Source organism: Scyliorhinus torazame, chromosome 28 (assembly GCF_047496885.1).
Source record: "Scyliorhinus torazame isolate Kashiwa2021f chromosome 28, sScyTor2.1, whole genome shotgun sequence".
In the NCBI taxonomy this organism is placed as follows: Eukaryota; Metazoa; Chordata; class Chondrichthyes; order Carcharhiniformes; family Scyliorhinidae; genus Scyliorhinus; species Scyliorhinus torazame.
In genome coordinates, this window is record NC_092734.1 from 7,551,987 (window position 1) to 7,577,598 (window position 25,612).

The window sequence follows — 25,612 nt, forward strand, 5'->3', positions numbered from 1 at the left end:
CATCCTGGTAAATCTCCTCTGCACCCGCTCCAAAGCCTCCACGTCCTTCCTATAATGCGGTGACCAGAACTGTACGCAATACTCCAAATGCGGCCGTACCAGAGTTCTGTACAGCTGCAACATGACCTCCTGACTCCGGAACTCAATCCCTCTACCAATAAAGGCCAACACTCCATAGGCCTTCTTCACAACCCTATCAACCTGGGTGGCAACTTTCAGGGATCTATGTACATGGACACCTAGATCCCTCTGCTCATCCACACTTCCAAGAACTTTACCATTAGCCAAATATTCCGCATTCCTGTTATTCCTTCCAAAGTGAATCACCTCACACTTCTCTACATTAAACTCCATTTGCCACCTCTCAGCCCAGCTCTGCAGCTTATCTATATCCCTCTGTAACCTGCTACATCCTTCCACACTATCGACAACACCACCGACTTTAGTATCGTCTGCAAATTTACTCACCCACCCTTCTGCGCCTTCCTCTAGGTCATTGATAAAAATGACAAACAGCAACGGCCCCAGAACAGATCCTTGTGGTACTCCACTTGTAACTGAAGGGTTAAATTCCATCTGCCACTTATCTGCCCATTTGACCATCCCATCTAGATCTTCCTGTAACCCAAGACATTCATCCTCACTTAGCCATTCAGCCAATCTTTGCGTCATCCGCAAACTTACTCATCCTACCCCACACATACCCCACCCCATCTATGTCATTTAAATAAATGACGAATGATAGGGGACCCAGCACAGATCCCTGTGGTATATCACTGGCTTCCAGTCACTAAAATAGCCATCTGTCATCATCCTCTGTGGGTCATGGCTGACCATTAGAGATATTTGTTCTATTGATCATTAGTTCTACTTGCGTTTTAAATTTATTATTCCCTGCTTTTGTAATGTATTTAGAACAGCATTGTCCTCATGTTTTGCTGCTTTTTTGCTGGAAGATTTAGATCCACAGTTTAGGAAATGTGTAAAGTAATGCAATACAGATTTAAAATATCTGGACAGACAAAAAAATGTGGACACTTATTGTTCAAAGAATCTAGGCGTCATTATCCATCAACTAGATTTCGTATATAAAACTGAAAACGGCAGTAAAAATATTTCATGAACAAAAACTAGGAGATTTCATCTTTTCTTATCTATTTTTTCCATTATTTTTTGTTTAATTAGACAGCACTGAATACATAAGAGAGCACTAGCCATAAATGATTACTTATTGAAATTGTATGGGAGAAACTCAATCTTCACTAAAGTCCTATTAACCCAGCGATGGCATAATTTTATCACTCCGTTGATTTCCTTCTCGGGAACAAAGTGCAAAAATGCTAAACCATACCTGGTTGATTGTTTAAGAGCGGAGGTACAGGACCCATTGAACTGTGCAAAACCTGGCCTGGCACTGACTGTTGCTCTGACGCAAGGGGAAGTTTGTTTGCGTGACGAGATGGCCGTGGGGATTTCTTCTGCTTTTTCCACTTTGACGAGTCACTCATTCCTCCTGCTCGCATTTTAAGCTGCAAGTTGAATTATAATACGTTACGATACTAGTACTCTTAAAAATACTAAGATGCAGATACTGAAAAAGATTTTCCTCTCCGTGCGTATGTTTCTCCTTCAGTTTTTCAACTGCATTGGGTGATGCTCAATGCATGAAACTCAGATAAGAATGTTTTCGCAGTGAATGAACATGGCCAGCAAAGTACATAATTGTTTATAATTTTTGAAAATGCAAATAAAAATATTTTTTAAAAAATAAATAAAAATGTTTTCTTTTCCACTCATTTTAGAAGCACCAAAAACAATTCTGTGAACTGAAATGCCTATTTTAAAACTGTTATTAAAAATAAAAACCGTGTACAGAATTTATCAGAGACCAGAAGGTTATATAATCATAGAATTTGCAGTGCAGAAGGAGGCCATTCGGCCCATCGCGTCTGCACCGGCACTTGGAAAGAGCACCCCATTTAAGTCCACACCTCCACCCCCATCCCCGTAACACCACCTAACCTTTCTTGGACACTAAGGGCAATTGATCATGGCCAATCCACCTAACCTGCACACCTTTGGACTGTGGGAGGAAACCGGAGCACCCGGAGGAAACCCACGCACACACGGGGAGAACATGCATACTCCGCACAGACATTAGAATTAGAATTATGTCGTAGAAATACAAAAAGTGGCAATGGAGCTCCTAAGACTCAAATGTTTTGAGCGTCTGAGGTTGCTCTCCTTAAGAGTAGGAATGGTTAAGAAAAAATTGGATATGAAAATTATTTAATAATAATCTTTATTATTGTCACAAGTAGGCTTACATTAACACTGCAATGAAGATATTGTAAACATCCCCTAGGTGTCACACTCCAGCGCCTGTTCAGGTACACGGAGGGAGAATTCAGAATGTTCAATTCACCCAACAAGCACGTCTTTCGGGATTTGTGGGAGGAAACCGGAGCACCCGGAGGAAACCCACACAGACACAAGGAGAACGTGCATACTCCGCACAGACAGTGACCCAAGCCAGGAATCGAACCTGGGACCCTGGAGCTGAAGCAACTGTGCTAACCACTGTGCTGCCCCTATATAATCAGATAAAGGTGCTGAGACATGACCAAGTGTAGTTATCGGTCGGTTTGCAATTATGAACTGAACTTCAGCATCGGATTTTAATCTTCAAATAACATTTATTTCAAAATGTGTAATTAATACTTCTCAAATTGAGGAAAGATATTACTTAGCCAGTAGGGTCTTGTTCAGTCTGTGAATTTCATGTATTCCAGACACAACCTCGGATTCTGAGTCTAGGTTGAATGGTCCTGGATATGCTGAACTTGGATGGGGAAAAAATGCTGTTGGCCACAACAGAATCATTCAATGGCAGCCCTTCCACAAATTACATGGTGAAAGAAATTAGAGGCCAAGGCTGAGGAAATTTGAGACTAATTGGCTCCCAAGTAGGGAGCGGCACGGTGGGGCAGTGGTTAGCATTCTGACTCACAGCGGCGAGCACCCGGGTTTGATCCCGGGGCACTGCTCGTGTGGAGTTTGCACATACTCCCAGTAACTGTGTGGGTCCCGTCCCCACAACCCACAGATGTGCAGGGAAGGTGGATTGGCCACTCTAAATTGTTCCTTAATGGGGGGAAAAAAAATGAATTGAGTACTTTAAATTTAAAAAATAAATAAATAAATGGCTTTCAAGTGAGCTCAGCTTGTTCCAAGGGTTGAAACACAGATTTTTGAAAATGAGGCTTTAAAAATAAGCATCAAGTGTGCCATGGTGAACGTCAATAGCCATTTGAATAATTAACATTGTACAGAAAGCAATTTGTGGTGATAGCCTTAGTATTTAGATAAATGCAAGTAAAACTTGCAGAAGCTGGAAAACTGAAACAAATATCAGAAATTGCTGGTCTGTCAGCACCTGAAAAGAGACTAGCAACATCTACGGTTCAGATCCTTTCGTTCTGATGAAGTGGCGACACCTGAAACATTAAAGCAACTTTCCTCTCTTCAGGCACTGATATCTTGTGGCTTCGGTATTTTTATTCTGATTTATTCTGTTTATTAGCATTAACTTTTATTTGCGTTCCAAGAGATTAAACAAAACTGCATACATTCAATCATGTATTTTTAGTACCTCACAGCAGTTTAAATGGTTTGATACAGGTTTAGAAATTAAAGCAATAGAGTGTGCCAGTATCTGAAAGATATGGTCAATACACTTTATTGTTCCCAGATTGCTGTACCAATGCAATTTTCAAAAATGTGTTTACTAAGAGAACACCTTCAGTTACAGTACATGTTACTCGCTGTATATTCCTTTTGCAGTGATTTTAATTGCTGTCTTGCTTTAAGCATTCCCATCAGGATGCAGCAATTACACTGACCCTGCACTAGTTTCACCTTTAGCTGCCTTCTTACTAAACAGTAGACCAATCTTAAATTGCTTCCTTTTTAAATTGGCTCATGATATTTGGGCATCGCTGGCAATTTTATCCTTTATTACCCATCCTTTGTGGCATTTCCCTTATTGCAACAGAGTGGTGAGTTGCCTTCTTGAACCACTGCAGTCCATGTGGTACAAGTACAACCACTAACAGTACAATTTTGACACCATGCCTACACTATAATTAAACATTGAAAAAGTGTACAGGATTTATCTGAGAAAGATAAAACAGCAATTTAGTTCGGAGACATGATGATTTATGACTTAGGAGTGGTGCAGGTGTCGGTGGTCTCATATCACTATCGCCCTTGTTCGTCTACGTGGTAAAGGTCACAGGTTTGGAAGATGCTTTTGAAGGGGTGCATTTTGTAGATGATACACACCGCTGCCACAATGTGCAGGTGGTGGAGGAAATGAAAGTTTTATGGGGGTTCAACCATACTGCTCAATCTTGGATGCTAATGGGCTTGAGTGCTACTGGGAGTTGCACTTCCCCAGGCAAATGGAGTATTCCATCGCATTCCTAACTTGTGCCTTGTGGATGGTGGAACGGCTTTGGAAAATCAGAAGATGGGTTACCCGCCACAGAGCACCCAACTGCTGACCTGGTTTAATACAGCTATTCTGCAGAAACTCTAAACCAAGTCAACGTAGGTATGCTTGTGCAAGGGATTAATGCAGCTTAATTAAACTAGTCACTATCTTTGAAGAGGATTATGAAAGTCTTCATAGGATAAAACAGGATGAAATATTCTCAAAATTTCAACAGTGTTTTAAAATTCATTTTTGACAGGATGTGAGCTTCACGGACTGGGCCAGCATTTGTTGCCCAGCCTTAATTTCCCTTGAGAAGATAGTGGTAAGCTATCTTCTTCAACCGCTGCAGTCCACGTGGTGGTGTAGATACACCCACTGTGTTAAAGAGGGAGTTACAGGATTTTGGTCCAGCGACAGTGAAGGAACGGCAATATATTTCCAAGTCAGGATGGTGAGTGACTTTGGGGAGAACCTCCAGGTGGTGGTGTTCCCATATATCTGCTGCCCTTGTTCTTTTAGATAGTAGTGGTCTTAGGTTTGGAAGGGGTTGACTAAGGAGCTTTGGTGAGTTCCTGCCATACATCTTGTAGATGGTACACACTGCTGCTAATGTGATTCCATGGTGGAGGGAGTGAATGCTTGTGGAAGGGGTGCCAATCAAGCGGGCTGCTTTGTCCTGGACGGTGTTGAGCTTCTCGAGTATTGTTGGAGCTGCAATCATTCAGGCAAATGGGGAGTATTCCATCACACTCCTGACATGTGCCTTGTAGATGGTGGACAGGCTTTGGGGAGTCAGGAGGCGAGTTACTCACCACAGGATCCCTAGCCTCTGACCTACTCTTGTAGCCACAGTATTTGTGATAAAGGCAAATATATTTTCTCCTCAAGCAATTGCATAGAATTTTGTTTTAATTCCCCCCCCAAAAGCAAAATAGATTTTCTCAAGTCAAATTCACAAGACATCTATCTCTCAGGCCATCAGAACCTCTCTGCCTGTTAACAATCTCCCCAACCACAGAAGAGGTGGTCGGGACGGGGATCCCCCCTCTGGGGGACTGGAGGGCGAGGGAGGCGTGGACATGGGACTGGCCCAGAAAAGGAGATGGCTAGTCGGCGGGGCGTGGGGGGGGGGGGTGAGAGCCCCTCCAATCCGGCTGACAACGTGGAATGTGAGGGGCCTGAATGGGCCGGTGAAGAGGGCTCAAGTGTTCGCCTTGAGACGGTCTGCGCAGGGGTTTTACAGGCGGTGGCAACCGTTCCTAGACTATCTCGCAGAGCGTTAGAGGAAGGTCGGTCAGCAGCAGCAACCTTGGGGGGGGGGGGGGGGGGGGATGCCCTGGGAGGGGGGCGGGAGAGGGGGGACTGCCTGGGAGGGCGGATGAGCAAGAGATAACATGAAGGGTTGGGGAAACTGGCACGTACGGGTGAGGGCCAGTGTACAAAGCTGTGTAAATATATCATTTTGCCATGTATATATCTTGCTCTGCGCGATTTCTCGTTTTATTTTTGTTACGGGGGGGTGGGGGGGGGGTTATTGTTTGTAAGGGAGAAAAATTGTGTTAAAAAACTTTAATAAATATATATATTTTTTAAAAAACAATCTCCCCAACACATTTTAGCTCAGATTCTCACTTTCTAGAAATTATTTCTCGCTCACGTTTATACAGCATACAGCTGTAAATCTGTACTTTTAAAATCTGAGCATTGTTGATAAAACGACAATCTTTCATCACGCAGCACTAACGGCGTTAAAGCCTTGAACCAACTCAAAAGATCTGGTGGTCTTCCATAGACTGACACATTTTGCATCAGTATAACATCCTTACCTGCACTCGTTTGTTTTTCCACATGATAGTGTAAGCCTCGGAGGAAAGAATTGCAGTTGCCGGTAAATAAAAGTATACAAGTTGCAAAATGACTTGTGATAAAGGGGTAAAAAAAAAAAATAACATTCCTCATTTAAACTCTACACTAAATAGATGTTCAGTCATTTAATTAACTAAAATTTGAATGTTTGTGGAAATAAACATGTTCATTTCAATACACGTTGTGTATGAATTCAAGACAGGTTTTCATGCCTTAGGCTATCCATTTTAGCGCAGCTCCACTCGAAGAGAAGTTCCAAAGCACGAACACCACATCATGCAATACCTGCTGCAAACCATGCACCATATTTAAAAGTTTTATAATGAAAACTCAATAGACCATGTTAAAGTTCTATCTTTTGCATTACTTGGAATTATCATTTACCTGCACTTCAAACAAGACAAGCCAATTACCGAAGCCTTACCTGGAAGCTCTATATTATATGTATATATAAATATATAAATATATATATAATATATATATATATATATATATATATATATAAAATATATATATGTATATTGTGGTAGCGCTTGTTTGCAAATACCAGCAGTGCATTTCTTATTCAACTAAAGGCCAATTTGGGTCCAACAGCTATGTATTCTGACCTTCGCAGAGAGAGGTTAGAATATTACTTCAGCTGACATGCTATCGTACACATGCCCCAAAACCATTTAACTGTTTTCAGCATGCTCACCCATCCATTTAAAAAGTGTCTTTTTTATTTATATACAGCAGGAAAGTGTTACAATGATCTCTGGGCAAGGTATTTTGTGCCACGCTTTTATCAGAAATATGTGAATTTGCCAATGATACAAATTCTGTACCAATACCAGTGGAAGTATAATTTATATTTCTATGGTGTTCTTCACATTAATAAAGTCTTAGCGCCTTATAGGCATTATAAAAGACAGATACCATGTAGAGAGACAGAGCCAAGAATTGACAAACGGGGTTGGTTGAAGAAACAGGATTTTGGGAGGTTTGTGGTAAGATAGGGGACACAGGCATAGCAGCTGAAAGAATAGTCTTAAGACGGAGCTGGAAGCAAAGAGGAATGATTATGCACTCGAGGATGTACAGACGTAGAAGGGCATGCAGGTGTGACAATATGACGTAATGAATGGACATTGAAAGCAAAAGCATAATTCTGAAAATAAATCTGACAGTGGAAGGGAAACCAATAGAGCTTGGTAAGGATGGTAGTAATGACAGTGCAGACTACGAAGCTCGACACCATCCAGGACAAAGTAGCTCGCCTTCAAAGGCACCCTATCCAGCATCTTAAACATTTGCGCCCTCCACCACCACGATGGCACAATGGGTGCAATGTGTACCATCCACAAGATACAGTGCAGCAATTCACCAAAGCTTCTTCAGCAGCATCACCCAAACCCAAGACCTCTACAACCCCAAGGAACAATGACAGCAGGCACATCGGAACACCACCAACCAGCAAGTTCCTCTTCAAGTCACATTGCCCTGAAATCGCCATTTATTCACTGTCACAGGGTCAAAACCCTGGAACTCCCTATTCATCAGCAGCGTGGGTGTACCCACACCACACTGACTGCAGTGGATAATGAATGTGGCTCACCACCTTCTCAAGGACACTTACGAGTTGGAGCAATAAATACTGGACTTGCCAGAACACCTGTATCCCATAAATAAATAAAAAATGATGTTCAAAGTCAAATTTGGAGGAGATCTGGAGGTCAACAAGACAGACACCAGGTAGTTTGGGTATCACGGTGATGATGGCTGGATTAGGGCTTCAGCCGTGGTGATGGAGACGAGTTGAAGGAGTCCACCTTGCCAACAGAAAAGAATTGGAGCAGAAAGTTCTGTTCAATTCAGTCTAGGGTTCATCGTGTGCTGCAGGTATGCAAGTGCTGAAATAAATTTCAACTCATCCAAATGCTGATGACAGCTCCTGACAGTTGGATCCTGAAGACCATAAGACATCAGAACAGAATTAGGCCACTCGGTCCATCGAGTCTACTCCGCCATTCAATCATGACTGACATTTTTCTCATCCCCATTCTCCTAACTTCTCCCCATAACCCCTGATCCACTTATTAATCAAGAATAATATCCTGATTCAGGTTCTGATGGGCGTCCAATGCTCCAAGTAGAAAGGTAAAATTAAGCTCCTAATTATAGATCTTCCAGACAAACTACAGAAGGCACATGGGCGCACTGGAGAGGCTGAAAGAAAAAAAGGGGTGGGGGCAGAGGGGTGGGGGTTGAAGAATAGAAAAGCGATAGGAGAAAGTAAAACTGTGCAGGAAAGAGGAGGGTGAGGGTTTCCTTGTTCCACTCTTAATCTATTCTTTCCTAGCACTTGAATTCTTTGGAATGGTGAACTCTGCAATTAATTCCCAAAGTTTTCCCAATTTCCAAGATGCTTGCATCACAGTAAAAATGCCGCATGCTTCAACTGGAAATGCTAGATCTGAAAGTTCAGCTCCTGGGTAGACAACACTAATTTCAAACATGAAGTTTGACTTTACTTCAGATAATCTTTCATCATATTTACCGATCTGCTCGAGCCACAAGTCAGAAATTACAGAAACATGCTTGGCATGGGGTAGAATAATTTTGCGCTCCTTGTTATTTTTTTCGCATTTTGTTCACAATTGCTTGTTATTTCTCAGATTTCAAAAGAACCTAATTTTTATATTACCAGAGCAATGGCATGACATGTGTACTGATAGGCAACATTTGGTCTTGCGATTAAACAAAGCTGCCCCAGAAGGTTCAGCCCAGTCTGAATCTAGCGTAAAATTATGCAGATTGGTTATCTGTATAGCACTTGCACCAGAACTTAAAATTACATTTTCAAAAAGCAGCGAGAGAGCAGGGGAGATCACTGGATGCCCAAGATAATTGTTACGGCTGCCGTACTTGCCTATTACCAATTAAAAAAGGGCACGTCAGATTTTGCATTGGGAAAGTTCCAAAGAATACTCAATCCTCAATTTCCTGCCAAATAGTGACTTTCTGTCATTGCCCTCTTTCAAATGTTTTTGTTCAAAATTCTGCACTCTGAGAAATGGTAAAAAATCAATGCCAAGCACGACCCAGTTAAAATAAGGACTTAATGCATACAAGCAAAGAAAACACAAATGCAGAACGGAGTTACTTAAACACACTGCTGTATTTAAGCAAAAAGTCACCGTGGACTCAATCATATAAAAAGTAGGTATCATACTACCTTCTTCATGCTGGTCCCCACGAAACTCTTGGCTTCTTCTTTAAACTGTGGTAACCTATTAAAAAAATCAACTATTAGAAAACAGCAAAAGGAAACTGTTTCTGAAACAATTATCCCTTTTTGTCCTACAGATATATGAAATGAAAGTTGCCAAAGTCCAGGAGGACCATAGGTTGCTCTCCCCTTTTTTGCGACCAGTGGTGATTTAACTTGAGTGTTACCACGTTATTAATAACGTCAGCCGGCAGTGGAATTGAACCCGCGCTGTACATATATATGTTATATATATCCAGTTAGTCCCTCACCCTCTCTTTCCTCAGCCATATCCCTGCAATATCTTTCCAGTTTAAATATTTGCCCAATTTCCTTTTGAAAGTTACCGTGAATAATCATCAGGCAGTACATTGCAAATCCCAAACAGTAATGCGTACAAAGCTTTGCCCCTGACTCTTTCACAAATCACCTTAAATCTGTACCCTCTGATCATCAACCCATCAGCCTTTTGGAAACAGTTACTCTACTGATTCTATTTTAACTCTTAATATTTTTAACCACTTCTATCAAATCGCCTCAACACCTTCTCTGCTCAAAGGAGAACAAGGTGCTTTGTCACTCGAACCACATAACTGTAATTCCCCCAATGAAACTATTCCAGTAAATCCCTTCTCTACCCTCTCAAACCTTCACACTCTTCCGAGAGAGTTGGGCCCAGAATTGGACACAGTACGCCAGCTGACGTTGGACCATTATTCTCTATAGGGTTAGCAACATTTCCTGACTTTGTACCTCTATTTGCAAAGCCCCATGTCCCGATGGTTTTATGAACTGCTTTGTTAACTGGTCATCTTCTATGATTTGCACACAAACATCCCCAGGGCTCTCTCATCTACCTCCTTTAAAATTGTGCCATTTAACTTGCATAATTTCCCCTTAATCATCCTTAAAAAAAATGAACTAACAATTTGTTGTTTGGAATTTCATCTGCCATGTGATCGCACATGCCACCAGCCTGTGCAGTCTATTAGAACCGTCCTCACTGTTTACTACATTACAAGTTTCTTGCCATCTCCAAGTAAAATTCTGCCCTGTGCTCCCAGTGTATGAGAAACAGCAGAGGGTCCTCACACCAAACCCCGCGAAACATCATTGTCTTCAGTCCGATAAGGAATCATACGTTACACTCTATTTTCTTTTCTTTAGCCTATTTTATATCCATTCTGTAAATTACCCTTTTACCAAAAGGCTTCCAAGCCTACTATTGGCTCTTTGTTAACAACCTCTTGAAAGCTCGGGTACAGTGTATGCACGCTGGGAGTGTTACGCATGCATAAACTCAAAAATGCATTTCACCCTAGCAATCTGCTATGAAACACACCGAATGAACACTATCGATATCAACAGTCAGGCACATGAAAATGAAATGAATGAAAATGAAAATCGCTTATTGTCACAAGTAGGCTTCAAATGAAGTTACTGTGTAAAGCCCCTAGTCGCCACATTCCGGCGCCTGTTCGGGGAGGCTGGTACGGGAATCGAACTGTGCTGCTGGCCTGCCTTGGTCTGCTTTCAAAGCCAGCGATTTAGCCCTGTGCTAAACAGCCCCTACAGCATGAGAAAACAGAATGGCAATCAGGTAGAAATTTCCAACCAGCATGTATCAGGAAAGAAATTCCATGAACATCCACAAGAGTCAGAAGAATTTGACAAACCACTTCTCAAATTTAGGTTACCTAGCTAGTAAAAAGAAAGGGTTGGTTTTACCATTCGTTTTGGGTGGGCATGTATAACAAAGGGTGCCAGAAGTGTTTTGAGACCGATTTATCAGCCACCAGGTGAAGCCATTCAAAAACAAATCACCTGTTGACCCTTTTTACAGCTTTGTGTTTGCACATAAATGTTTTTAAATTCCTTTGGTTTGTTCCATCTTCCAATGATTTGGTACAAATCCCCAAGCCCACTACCATTACCGAAATATTGAATGAAAGCACACACTGTGGAGACAGCTCAACTTGCTGACAGACAACACCACTGATTCTGTGGAAAATGTCCACTTTTAAAAATCCCAAATCACAACATTTTGCCATTGTCTGAATGGGTTTCCTTGAATTTTGATGCCCTTTATGAATAGAGGCACAATGGTCCTAATCCTGCAGAGGCTTGCCAAGAACAAGGAGTGAAATAGCCCACTCAACAAAGAACAGTATAGCACAGGAACAGGCTCTTCAAGTCTGCACCGATCATGATGCCTGTCTAAACTAAAACCTTCCGCACTTCCGGGGCCCATATCCCTCTTTTCCCATCCTATTTATGTATTCGTCAAGATGTTCCTTAAACGCTGCAATTGTATCTGCTTCTACCACCTCCTCCGGCAGGGAGTCCAGGCACTCACCACCCGGTGTGTAAAAAATTTGCCTCACACATCTCTTCTAAACTTTCCCCTTCAGTCCTATTCATGCGATCCTTACCAGTTCTTGAACTGCGAAGAACCACTTCAGCTTACACAACAAGCTTATTTAAGTAATGCAATCTGTAACTTTGCTATGATTGTTAGAAACCGAAGAAAACCTAACAGCAAAGTATTGAATACGGTTTAAAAAAAAATCTAATTTTACATTCATACTTCCAAAGTTTCTAGGTACAAAGAAATACAAAAACATGGAAATAACATTTCTCATTATATCTCACCTTAATGGAGAACTTCTGATTGAATGAAGGACTTACTGATCACAAATTACAACACACTACACTCCCACACCTCCATCATTGTTGCACTAATATAAGACCATAAGACCTAGGAGCGGAAGTAAGGCCATTCGGCCCATCGAGTCCACTCCACCATTCAAATCATGGCTGATTTCAACTCCATTTACCCGCGCTCTCTCCATAGCCCTTAATTCCTCGAGAAATCAAGAATTTATCAACTTCTGTCTTAAAGACACTCAACGTCCCGGTCTCCACCGCCCTCTGTGGCAATGAATTCCACAGACCCACCACTCTCTGGCTGAAGAAATTTCTCCTCATCTCTGTTCTAAAGTGACTCCCTTTTATTCTAAGGCTGTGCCCCCGGGTCCTAGTCTCCCATGCTAATGGAAACAACTTCCCTACATCCACCCTATCTAAGCCATTCATTATCTTGTAAGTTTCTATTAGATCTCCCCTCAACCTCCTAAACTCCAATGAATATAATCCCAGGATCCTCAGACGTTCATCGTATGTTAGGCCTACCATTCCTGGGATCATCCGTGTGAATCTCCGCTGGACCCGCTCCAGTGCCAATATGTCCTTCCTGAGGTGTGGGGCCCAAAATTGCTCACAGTATTCTAAATGGGGCCTAACTAGTGCTTTATAAAGCTTCAGAAGTACATCCCTGCTTTTATATTCCAAGCCTCTTGAGATAAATGACAACATTGCATTTGTTTTCTTAATTACGGACTCAACCTGCAAGTTTACCTTTAGAGAATCCTGGACTAGGACTCCCAAGTCCCTTTGCACTTCAGCATTCTGAATTTTGTCACCGTTTAGAAAATAGTCCATGCCTCTATTCTTTTTTCCAAAGTGCAAGACCTCGCACTTGCCCACGTTGAATTTCATCAGCCATTTCTTGGACCACTCTCCTAAACTGTCTAAATCTTTCTGCAGCCTCCCCACCTCCTCCATACTACCTGCCCCTCCATCTATCTTTGTATCATCGGCAAACTTAGCCAGAATGCCCCCAGCCCTGTCATCTAGATCGTTAATATATAAAGAGAACAGCTGTGGCCCCAACACTGAACCCTGCGGGATACCACACGTCACCGGTTGCCATTCTGAAAAAGAACCTTTTATCCCAACTCTCTGCCTTCTGCCTGACAGCCAATCATCAATCCATGTTAGTACCTTGCCTCGAATACCATGGGCCCTTATTTTACTCAGCAGTCTCCCGTGAGGCACCTTATCAAAGGCCTTTTGGAAGTCAAGATGGATAACATCCATTGGCTCTCCTTGGTCTAACCTATTTGTTATCTCTTCAAAGAACTCTAACAGGTTTGTCAGGCACGACCTCCCCTTACTAAATCCATGCTGACTTGTCCTAATCCGACCCTGCACTTCCAAGAATTTAGAAATCTCATCCTTAACGATGGATTCTAGAATCTTGCCAACAACAGAGGTTAGGCTAATTGGCCTATAATTTTCCATCTTTTTCCTTGTTCCCTTCTTGAACAAGGGGGTTACAACAGCGATTTTCCAATCCTCTGGGACTTTCCCTGACTCCAGTGACTTGAAAGATCATAACATACAATATCTGTGGACTGTGGGAGGAAACCGGAGCACCCGGAGGAAACCCACGCAGAAACAGGGAGAAAGTGCAAACTCCACACAGTCACCAGAGGCCAGAATTGAACCCAGGTGTCTGGTTCTGTGAGGCAACAGTGCTAACGACTGTGCCACCATGCTGCCCTAGTTGAGTGGAAAACAAAGTTTAAAAAATTGACAGCTAAAAAAAACATTTGTAAACTAGTTGAACCTATTCACATTTGTTAAAGGATACTTGTTTAAATCTTAAACTACCAGGGATTTATTTTTTAATGATGCCTTTGGTACAGTCTTAACACACATGGGATATTTTGGTCAACTCTCAATAGCTCATAATTAGCACTTTATAAAACATCAATCCATGACTGACAAATAAACAACTAGTAAAAACGTTACGGTACTGTAGGACTCTTGAATTTTATTCTGGTTGCAGTACCTATGTGCTCCTTTAAGAGTACTTAAGATCTACAGCCATTAAGTGACTGCAATTTGTGTTAATTGTGCTGCTTCATTATGGCAGAACTCAATACCGAACAGATCAGGCATTAGGTGGGTGGTCAAAAACAAAAGACATCAGCGTAGTCTCTAACAAGTTGCTTCTCAAACTGAGCTTTAGAATAAATAGATCTGATGTTCCAAATCCCACCATACAATTTAATCTTGTATTCTACCACTTGTACTGCGAGTGTCCTAATTCCACAACATCTGTTCCTCCCATAAGCTCTCTTCATCAGCAATGTGCATGGAACAGTACTAATGAAAGCAATCATGCAAATACAAAACGAACACATCCTTCAGGTCCCCAACATCTTACTGAACAAAATTCATTAGAGAAAAGCTATCAAGAATTCTGCAAGATTTACTAATATTAAAAACCAAACAGGGTTTGGGATCTCTGCTTTTATCAGCCCATATTTTTCTGGTCTTATCAGCATGTAGTGAAAGGTTGAGCAATGTTTCTAATCTTTTGCACATGTTACACATTAACTAATACACCATGCTTAATCATTAAAGTGGTTCTCATATAGAGAGCATCAGAGTAAACCCCAATATGTTACAGAAGGAGAAAAGTTGATCCAATTGCATCACAGAATGTGCAGGCGACGCTTGTACTCATCAGTTCGAAAATCTCTCATACTTGACAAAACAAATAATCAAATGTTAACAGATGGCAAAATTGCTTTTGAAATTGAAGATGATTTTCATTTAAAATGCATTCCTGATAAACTCAGTGGTGACATCTGGAAAGTCGCAATGAAGTTAAAACTGTGCTCAGTATGCATTAAATAAGTTGCAAGAAATTAAATCACAAACGTGGACTGGAGAATGAATGTAAACTGAAATCCAGGCTCAGAATTTGGGGTGACAACAGAGAAGAGACAATGGAAACCAAACTTGCATGGTGAAAGGAAACAATTCATCAATAAACACAAGTATGGTGACAATTGTTTTACAAGGTGGACTTGTTGAGATGCCATGTTTCCAGTAACCAGAAAAGAACTCTGAAGCTCTTGAAGATTACCAAAGATCAAAGATAATTATAATTCCAGAATTTACACAGAAGCTACAGGCTTATATTCTGCACTCTCCCACGATATACCTCTTCCCACCCTGCCTTTTTACCCTTCACCTTAATAAGGAGCTCTTTAAATGCATCAATGACACCTACATTAATCATTCCATGTACTGCAAGTTCCACATTCTCACCACTTTCAGTGTAAAGAAACGTCTCCCGGATCCTTAATTTGATCCATTAGTGGCTACGTTCTATTTGCACACCTATGATCTGGGTTCCCCTACAGGAAGATACAGTTTCTTTACATTCACCCTATTAATAACTTTTAGTGTGCTGCAGATAAGTTTGCTCATCATCCGTATTGATCTCTTCAGGCCTACTCCAATTGCCAGCAACCCCTTCACAGTTCGAGGGATGTAAAACATGACTCAGAAAGTCTGCCCGTTTTCAATTGCCCAGCTTTAGATTACTTTAAAAGGTAAATGCAAAGAGCCAGTACTCAGCCAAACCTAAAAACTCAGCCACCTTTAAATGAAACGTCAGTTTGAGTGGCGGAATGAGCTGTGGCATTAGCTACAGATAACTGACTTGCCACAGCTGATCCGACTTAAATGAAGGTTAAGTTGCGAGATTTACTGTGCTTTGAAGAATAAATTAGGCAGCTATTTTGAAAAGACAGAACATCCATGCACAGCAAGTCCATTACAGTCAGTTTACACTGCACACATAAGCAAACCAGAGGGAAAACTGTTCCTGCACCATCATACATGCCCTAATAGCTGGCTCAAGGATCATATAGATAGAAGACCTTGAAATACATCAGGCGAATGTCAATTCAACTTGCGAAATGGAACTGAAAAAATGGAAAGAGTCGATTTGAAGGTAGTGAAAGTTTATGGAGGAGGCATGAGGTGGAAGACTTTAAAAAAGGAAAGAGAGATTTAAAGTTAGCTTTTAACAGAGAAAGAGGACATGGGAAATATATGAAGTTAAATTATATATTAAAAGCAAATTAAAGTTCAGAAAGAATGGACGAAGACCATCTGAAAATGTGCATAATCAGTAGTCCACAGACACTGTTATAACCTTGGACATGCCACTCGCCAGAGTTAATTTTTCCATAATATTGACCTGATAATATTCTATGAAGATCACAATAACACCCCCACACACGAGCTACATCAGATGACTCTGCCAGTGCAGTACGGGTGATCCCAAATCCATTTGATCACGGACCCTCTCAGCCCACTCCAGCTGGTCATCCTGGTGTCCGCAGGGAACATACTCACATTCTATCAGAATTAACATACAAACTTAAATGTGGCGGAATGAGCTGTGGTATTAGCTACAGATAGCGGACTTCCACAGCTGATCCGCCAAATGAAGGTTAAGTTGTGAGATTTACTGTGCTTTGTACGGTAAATCGGGCAGCTATTTTGAAAAGACAGAACACCCATGCACAACATTACGGTCAGTTTACACTGCACATACATTAACAATGATGTGGAGATGCCGGCGTTGGACTGGGGTGAGCACAGTACGAAGTCTTACAACACCAGGTTAAAGTCCAACAGGTTTGTTTCGATGTCACTAGCTTTCGGAGCGCTGCTCCTTCCTCAGGTGAATGCAGAGGTCTGTTCCAGAAACACATATATAGACAAATTCAAAGATGAATTTGTGGTCTTTGAATGGTCTTTGAATTTGTCTATATGTGTGTTTCTGGAACAGACCTCTGCATTCGCCTGAGGAAGGAGCAGCGCTCCGAAAGCTAGTGACATCGAAACAAACCTGTTGGACTTTAACCTGGTGTTGTAAGACTTCGTACCATACATTAACAAGCCAGAGGACAAATTGTTCCTGCACCATCATACGTGCCCTAATAGCCAGCTCAAGGATCATATAGATAGAAGACCTGGAAATACATTGGTTGTTTATCAATTCAGCATGTGAAATGAAACTGAAACAATGGAAAGAGTGGATTTGAAGGTGGTAAAATAAAATTATGAGGCACAAGGCCTCACAAGGATGATTAAACATATTTTCTTTTAAATGGAAACATAATTCTGAATCACACGTAAAAGGATTTTAAAAACTTACCAAGTACATAAGCAAATCAAAGTCTATAGATCTCACAGCAGGGAATAGTTGTAAGCAAATGCATCAAATTACATACCTGTTTAGCAATATTGTTGGTTTAAAGGATAATCAAAAAGACTCTTTAGTTCCAGAAAAACTCTTAAATTTGCATCACTCAAAAACAAAACTGCAGCACCAGGGCTAAATGAGACAAGTCCACTTTTTTTTTTATTAAGGTATCAAAGCACAAGAAGTTAGCTGCCCTTGGTTAGCCCCAAGGGAGAACTGTGACAGGTTAATCTCTATAGTCTACCTTGAGAACAGCAGCTGCACCATGTCTACTAGTGTGTGCTCAGCAGATTTCCTCAATAACTCTGCAGAGAGAAAAAACAAATAACACAGGTGTCATTATGCATTGCGATATTATCAAGAGGCTCCAACAAGTAGACCTCCCTCCTAGTTTTGTTTACCAAGGATTAAGCAGAGCTTATTAAACCATTTTAAATTAAACTCGATGCATTTGTCTGACACAAACAGAAGGAAGATGGCACTAGAGCACTGTCAGCCATTGTGTGAGCAGCTGTCTGTTTATCCCTTCAGAGCACTAAATGCCCTTTCGCTGCTTTTAAAATAAAATACACATTTCTGAACACATATCTGCAAACCCATATTTCTCCAACAGTATGACATTTAGAAAATAGAATCTGGGGGAAATACAGTCATTTAACACTTACAGCACAACTTACTCGAGAGGATTTTCGAAAGTGAAGTGTTTTGGCAGCACCTGAAGGGTTAAGTCATAAAAGGTACCCTTCAGCCTGAACAGAAAATTTGGCTCAATACTATTCTGCAAAGGTCCTTTGATAACTTGCATGGAATGCAACCAGACTTTTCACAAAACACAACGAGCAATACACCTTCTTTGCAAAATAGGTCTCATGAAAAATACATCATAAGTTAATTAAATATCAGAAAATAAATATTCCTAACAGGGTACCAGAGAATTTGTTCCACTAAGGCATAGTAATTGACCAGGGCATTTTCCCTCCGCAACTTGCTCAACTATAGATTACTTACAGTCACTTACACTATGTCCATTATGGGTCTATGGTGGAAGCAGATGGTGCTGATGTATTAAAACCACCTGAAAAAGTAATATTTTTAACTGGGTGCCATGATTTCACAGTACCTCTCAGAATTTGACATTCCAGAACCAAGTTGAGGAGAAATTTCTCCATTTAGGGGGTTCTAACTCTTTGGAATTTTCCATCGCAGAGAGCTGCTGTTGGGAATATTCTAAACTAAGATCAATACATTCTTGGGCACTAAGAGAATCAAGAGGTATGGGGATAGGGTGAGAAAATGGCCTTGAGGCAGATGATGCCAATGAATGTCAGAGCAGACTTGCAGGGTGTATATATATATATATATATATTAGCCTTCCTCTGCTCCTATCCCTCATCTTCTTATTGCTCTTCTATAGCCCCTGTGTAGCTGAACTGGGATGGGGTGAGTGGCAGGGTGGCAGAGAGAGGGGCAGGGTAACAAAAGTGAAAGGAAAAGAGCAAGAGTCATGCCCTGGCTGTCCCCGCACACCTACATGAGCCCAGTCAAAAAGCAACAGCAGAGACACAGGAGCAATTGGCATGTCCTTGTTAGGGAAAATAGGTAAAAATGATTTCTGGATCTGTTGTAGAATCAGTGTGTTCTCTAATAAAGGAAAAATAACTACTTGGTTGAGACTAAAGTAATTTGCGAATTAAGTATCTGAGGACATCATTGCAACAGTGATCTGAACCGATAGTAATGGACTTGCAAAATAGACCTATTTAAAATTTTCATTTAATCTTACATAGCAGTCTGTTTTGTTCAATAAATGCAAAACGTGTTGAAAATACTATTAGATCGAGAATAAATATAGTCAATTGCAGCAGTTCATAAAACTAAAAATGGAATAACTTTTAATGGCCAAAATATGCTTTATGTCCCCGTTAGTGACTTATTTTAAGAAATCAGTGGTGTTTTTCATCAGGTTTCTGAAGTTGCCCTCCTTTGCAAAGGATCGAATTCAAACCAATTACAAGCAACATAATAATAATGGCATACAAAAGTAATCGAAGCTGCATGGTCAGAATAAAAAGAATGTTATCAGCAGCAGTGAATTCCACTCCTGTAAAGACCATCATGATATACTTACAGTGAGATGCACACAAATCTTCAGCCTTTCACATTCAACAACTACCAACAGCAATTGAACACCTTGGTAAATGATATGCCAATCTGAAAAGTTGAAGTAACATAGACCTCCACTACATGCCATCATTCTTAATGATCAACCTGTGTGGCTACATGTGGATCCCGCAAAGTTGACCCTTAATTCACTCCCTCCTCCAGCAGGAGCATGGAAAGCCAACAGCCCAACAGATTGTGGTGGAGTAGCCAAGAGAAACTTACCACTAAGCCTCATTTCAAAGCATATTCGAAAGCATGACTGCATTATTTCACAGACTGACTCATTTGTTAGGTGAGCACCAACAGGAGTGAGTAGTAATGTTCTCAAGACCTAAAAGACATAATCAAACATTAAAAAAACTTTAATGTTTTTTTCTGCACAACTCTTTCATTAACATAAAATCGTCATTAGGAACAAAACAAAAACAAGTTTAACTTGTGAAGAATACTGTACAGCTCATCATGAAGTTGCATTTCAAATCCTTCTTTCATAACTTTGAATTGATGGCTTTGCAGAGTCAATAGTCTTCACAAACTCACCATTAAAACTGCATGGTCACGGAATTTATTTTTTTTTAATATCATGCTGAATATTTCGTATTTTCGTTTCGAGGGCCACCCATGTGGTTTCTGCCCATATATAATTTGAGCAATGATTTCCTAGATTGTAGCTGGTTGTATGGGCCACTTACAGCAACGTTCAAAGATATTTGAGAGTGAATGCCAAAGAGTACATCAATAGATCCATTCTTCATACATAAGCAAAAAGCACATGTAGAAACATGTTCCAAAATGCAAGTGAATAACACCAATATTTCAGTTTTTTGGATAATACAAATGCTATGTTGTCCTTGAACAGAAGTCAAAATGCATTCCTATTACATTTTTTGAATTTTAGTACCATGTGCCCTGTTAACTGGAAAAATATGCAATGGATTAAAAAAAAAAAACCTCACCTTTCTGAATGACAGGAAATTCAATTGCAAAATTAGTAATTTTGCTTCTGTTACCTCTTCAGGTTGCCACATATAAAACTCTAGTTAAGACAATGCACAGGCAACTGTCCCCAAACTCAGCTAGCCTTCCAGAGTCCATGAACAGCACGCAAGAATAATTAAAATTTAGCATTTGTATAATCTGAATTCTCAGAAAGGTCATGAGGGTTACACAGTTGAATTCAGCACAAACCAGGAAGGATCAAAGTTCTCTCTCCAGGCTGTTAAGGGCTGAAGGTTAAATGTGTTTGGACAGTGGAACTGAACTCCCAGTAGACACAAGACTCCAACACAAAACATCCTTTAGCTCAGCACTAATTGGAACCAAAACATAGTCTGCCAATCATGTTTGTTACAGCAGAGACAGTTCTTTTCAGGTAGGCCAAATGTATATTGTAGGCACCGACTGGTATACAGAATATCACCCGTTTCCTGTCCTCAACTCAGAGCAAGAACTTCAACAAAATGAAAAATGATGGCCTCTTTGATAACTTCATGGATAAGATAGCATGCAACTCAGTCCCAGTTTACCTATTTTCAAATGGAGTCAAAGCCTTGATTGAATAGGAACAGGAGTAGGCCATTCAGCCTGCTGGGTTATTCAATTAGATTACGGCAGATCATCTACCTCAAGGTCTCTCTCCCACACTATCTCCATATCCCTCAATGCTATGGGTCTCCAGAAATCTCTCAATTTCTGTCTTGAACATGCTCAGTGATTGAGCTTCCACAGCCCTCTGGGGCAGAGAATTCCAAATATTCACTACCCTCTTAAGTGAAGAAAATCCTCCTCATCCCAGTCTTAAATAGCCTTCCCCTTATCCTGAGATTATATCCCCTGGTTTTAGGCTCACCAGCCAGAGAACATATCTTATCTACATGCATTCTATCATGCCCTCTAAGGATTTTGTACATTTCAAGAGGTCACCCATCATTCTTCCAAAATTTAGGAATCTAGGCCCAGTCTCCTCAATCCCACCTCATAAAGCAATCCCTCTCAGGCAGCACGTGGCACAGTGGTTAGCATTGCTGCCTATGGCGCTGAGGACCCGGGTTCGAATCCCGGCCTGGGTCACTGTCCGTGTGGAGTTTGCACATTCTCCCCGTGTCTGCGTGGGTTTCACCCCCACAGCCCAAAGATGTGCAGGTTAGGTGGATTGGCCATGTTAAATTGCCCTTTAATTAGAAAATAAATAAATAATTGGGTACTCTAAATGTATTTTTTAAAATTATTTTTTAAAAATAAATAAATAAAACAATCCCGCCATCCCAGGAATGAATCTGGTCAATTTCCATTGCATTCCTTCAAGAACAAATATATTCTTCCTTGGATAAGGGGAACAGAAGTGTGCACAATACTCCAGGTGAGGTCTCACCAAGGCTCTAGATAACTGCACATCCTTACTCCTGTGCTCAACAAGTCTCCACACAATGAAAGCCAACATACCACTTGCCTTTCTAATTATCTGCTGCTTTTAGTGACTCAAGAACAAAGACATCCAAGAACAAACAAAGAACAAAGAAATGTACAGCACAGGAACAGGCCCTTCGGCCCTCCAAGCCCGTGCCGACCATACTGCCCGACTAAACTACAATCTTCTACACTTCCTGGGTCCGTATCCTTCTATTCCCATCCTATTCATATATTTGTCAAGATGCCCCTTAAATGTCCCTATCGTCCCTGCCTCCACTACCTCCTCCGGTAGTGAGTTCCAGGCACCCACTACCCTCTGCGTAAAAAACTTGCCTCGTACATCTACTCTAAACTTTGCCCCTCTCACCTTAAACCTATGCCCCCTAGTAATTGACCCCTCTACCCTGGGGAAAAGCCTCTGACTATCCACTCTGTCTATGCCCCTCATAATTTTGTATACCTCTATCAGGTCGCCCCTCAACCTCCTTCGTTCCAGTGAGAACAAACCGAGTTTATTCAATCGCTCCTCATAGCTTATGCCCTCCATACCAGGCAACATTCTGGTAAATCTCTTCTGCACCCTCTCTAAAGCCTCCACATCCTTCTGGTAGTGTGGCGACCAGAATTGAACACTATACTCCAAGTGTGGCCTAACTAAGGTTCTATACAGCTGCAACATGACTTGCCAATTCTTATACTCAATGCCCCGGCCAATGAAGGCAAGCATGCCGTATGCCTTCTTGACTACCTTCTCCACCTGTGTAGCCCCTTTCAGTGATCTGTGGACCTGTACTCCTAGATCTCTTTGACTTTCAATACTCTTGAGGGTTCTACCATTCACTGTATATTCCCTACCTGCATTAGCCCTTCCAAAATGCATTACCTCACATTTGTCCAGGTTAAACTCCATCTGCCATCTCTCCGCCCAAGTCTCCAGACAATCTAAATCCTGCTGTATCCTCAGACAGTCCTCATCGCTATCCGCAATTCCACCAACCTTTGTGTCGTCTGCAAACTTACTAATCAGACCAGTTACATTTTCCTCCAAATCATTTATATATACTACAAAGAGCAAAGGTCCCAGCACTGATCCCTGTGGAACACCACTGGTCACAGCCCTCCAATTAGAAAAGCATCCCTCCATTGCTACCCTCTGCCTTCTATGGCCTAGCCAGTTCTGTATCCACCTTGCCAGTTCACCCCTGATCCCGTGTGACTTCACCTTTTGTACTAGTCTACCATGAGGGACCTTGTCAAAGGCCTTACTGAAGTCCATATAGACAACATCTACTGCCCTACCTGCATCAATCATCTTAGTGACCTCCTCGAAAAACTCTATCAAGTTAGTGAGACACGACCTCCCCTTCACAAAACCGTGCTGCCTCTCACTAATACGTCCATTTGCTTCCAAATGGGAGTAGATCCTGTCTCGAAGAATTCTCTCCAGTAATTTCCCTACCACTGAAGTAAGGCTCACCGGCCTGTAGTTCCCGGGATTATCCCTGCCACCCTTCTTAAACAGAGGAACAACATTGGCTATTCTCCAGTCCTCCGGGACATCCCCTGAAGACAGCGAGGATCCAAAGATTTCTGTCAAGGCCTCAGCAATTTCCTCTCCAGCCTCCTTCAGTATTCTGGGGTAGATCCCATCCGGCCCTGGGGACTTATCTACCTTAATATTTTTTAAGACACCCAACACCTCGTCTTTTTGGATCACAATGTGACCCAGGCTATCTACACCCCCTTCTCCAGACTCAACATCTACCAATTCCTTCTCTTTGGTGAATACTGATGCAAAGTATTCATTTAGTACCTCGCCCATTTCCTCTGGCTCCACACATAGATTCCCTTGCCTATCCTTCAGTGGGCCAACCCTTTCCCTGGCTACCCTCTTGCTTTTTATGTAAGTGTAAAAAGCCTTGGGATTTTCCTTAACCCTATTTGCCAATGACTTTTCATGACCCCTTCTAGCCCTCCTGACTCCTTGCTTAAGTTCCTTCCTACTTTCCTTATATGCCACACAGGCTTCGTCTGTTCCCAGCCTTTTAGCCCTGACAAATGCCTCCTTTTTCTTTTTGACGAGGCCTACAATATCATTCGTCATCCAAGGTTCCCGAAAATTGCCGTATTTATCTTTCTTCCTCACAGGAACATGCCTGTCCTGTATTCCTTTCAACTGACACTTGAAAGCCTCCCACATGTCAGATGTTGATTTGCCCTCAAACATCCGCCCCCAATCTATGTTCTTCAGGTCCCGCCTAATATTGTTATAATTAGCCTTCCCCCAATTTAGCACATTCATCCTCGGACCACTCTTATCCTTGTCCACCAGTACTTTAAAACTTACTGAATTGTGGTCACTGTTACCGAAATGCTCCCCTACTGAAACATCTACCACCTGGCCGGGCTCATTCCCCAAAAATTTAGAGTACCCAATTATTTTATTTTTTCCCAATTAAGGGGCAATTTACCGCGGCCAATCCACCTAACCTGCACATCTTTTGGGTTGTGGGAGTGAAACCCACGCAGAGACGGGGAGAATGTGCAAACTCCACACGGACAATAACTCAGGGCCGGGATTCGAACCCGAGACCTCAGTGCCCCAGTCCCAGTGCTATCCACCGTGCCACATGATGCCCTAAAATTTTTTTTCTACCAACAACTGTTTATTCTTTAATGTATAAAAGAGGCAACAGCACTATTGTGTGGAAGAACCAAGAATAGCAGGTATCACTGCTTTACATTCAATTTCATAGACTGAAGAAACGGCCTTACGTACACCAGACAGGCTGTTTTCAAATTATTTATCGAAGATTTTTTTCATTGTGACCACTGCAAATGGCAAAACAGGGCCTCAAATAAGCAGAAAATCAGCATAGTAAGCTTTCACTTCCTGATCAGCACTCTTTATGAACACCTAATCAGTGATTCAGCCCCCAGGAAGTCAAATATATTAAAGGTTCCACTCTTCCCAACCTCTCAGCATTGAGACAATCATGTTGAATTAAAATTTGAGGAGTTTTTGATCCTAGTGATCCATTGCTCCTTATGAACTGAGAAAGTCAAATTCCATGAGAAAAAAAAAAATCTTCTCCTTTCTCCATTCAAAACAAAGTACGCACATGGCAAGTATTAGATTGTACATTCAAAATTCCACCAAATGTGGTTAAAATAATTTGTTCTAAATAAAATTAAGTTCTTGTACACTCACCTTGCAAGATATAAACTTAATTACACTTTTTATCGCAACAAACAATCACGGTCCAGGAATTCTGAAGATAGTGTCTACAAGTAGGTGAACCCAGTTGCAGAACCATCAAATCAGACCCACAAAGGAAGAAACACCAGTTTGTGACATAGCTGGAGAAGAATAGATCATATGATGATGTGACTTCAATAGGTTCCCAAAATAAAAGAACATTGTGGAATATCCAAAGTGATCTGAACAGAGAAACACACACCACAAACACACACCACAAACACACACCACAAACACACACCACAA

The 25,612-nt window shown here is 41.4% G+C and overlaps 1 protein-coding gene across 6 annotated transcripts in view; it reads right to left on the reverse strand.

Annotated features, from left to right (window-relative positions):
- gbf1 (golgi brefeldin A resistant guanine nucleotide exchange factor 1) overlaps nt 1–25,612 on the reverse strand; it is a 281,444-nt gene that overhangs the window by 83,844 nt on the left and 171,988 nt on the right. For 3 of the 6 annotated variants that reach the window (XM_072491406.1, XM_072491404.1, XM_072491403.1), the window contains 5 exons: nt 19,921–20,029; nt 17,780–17,840; nt 9,582–9,636; nt 6,325–6,360; nt 1,352–1,529 (listed from right to left, as the gene is read on the reverse strand). In XM_072491406.1, coding sequence (XP_072347507.1) covers nt 1,352–1,529; nt 6,325–6,360; nt 9,582–9,636; nt 17,780–17,840; nt 19,921–20,029 — 439 coding nt within the window. The remainder of the gene's footprint in view (nt 1–1,351; nt 1,530–6,324; nt 6,361–9,581; nt 9,637–17,779; nt 17,841–19,920; nt 20,030–25,612) is intronic. The other 3 variants (XM_072491408.1, XM_072491407.1, XM_072491405.1) reach the window with 1 other exon arrangement.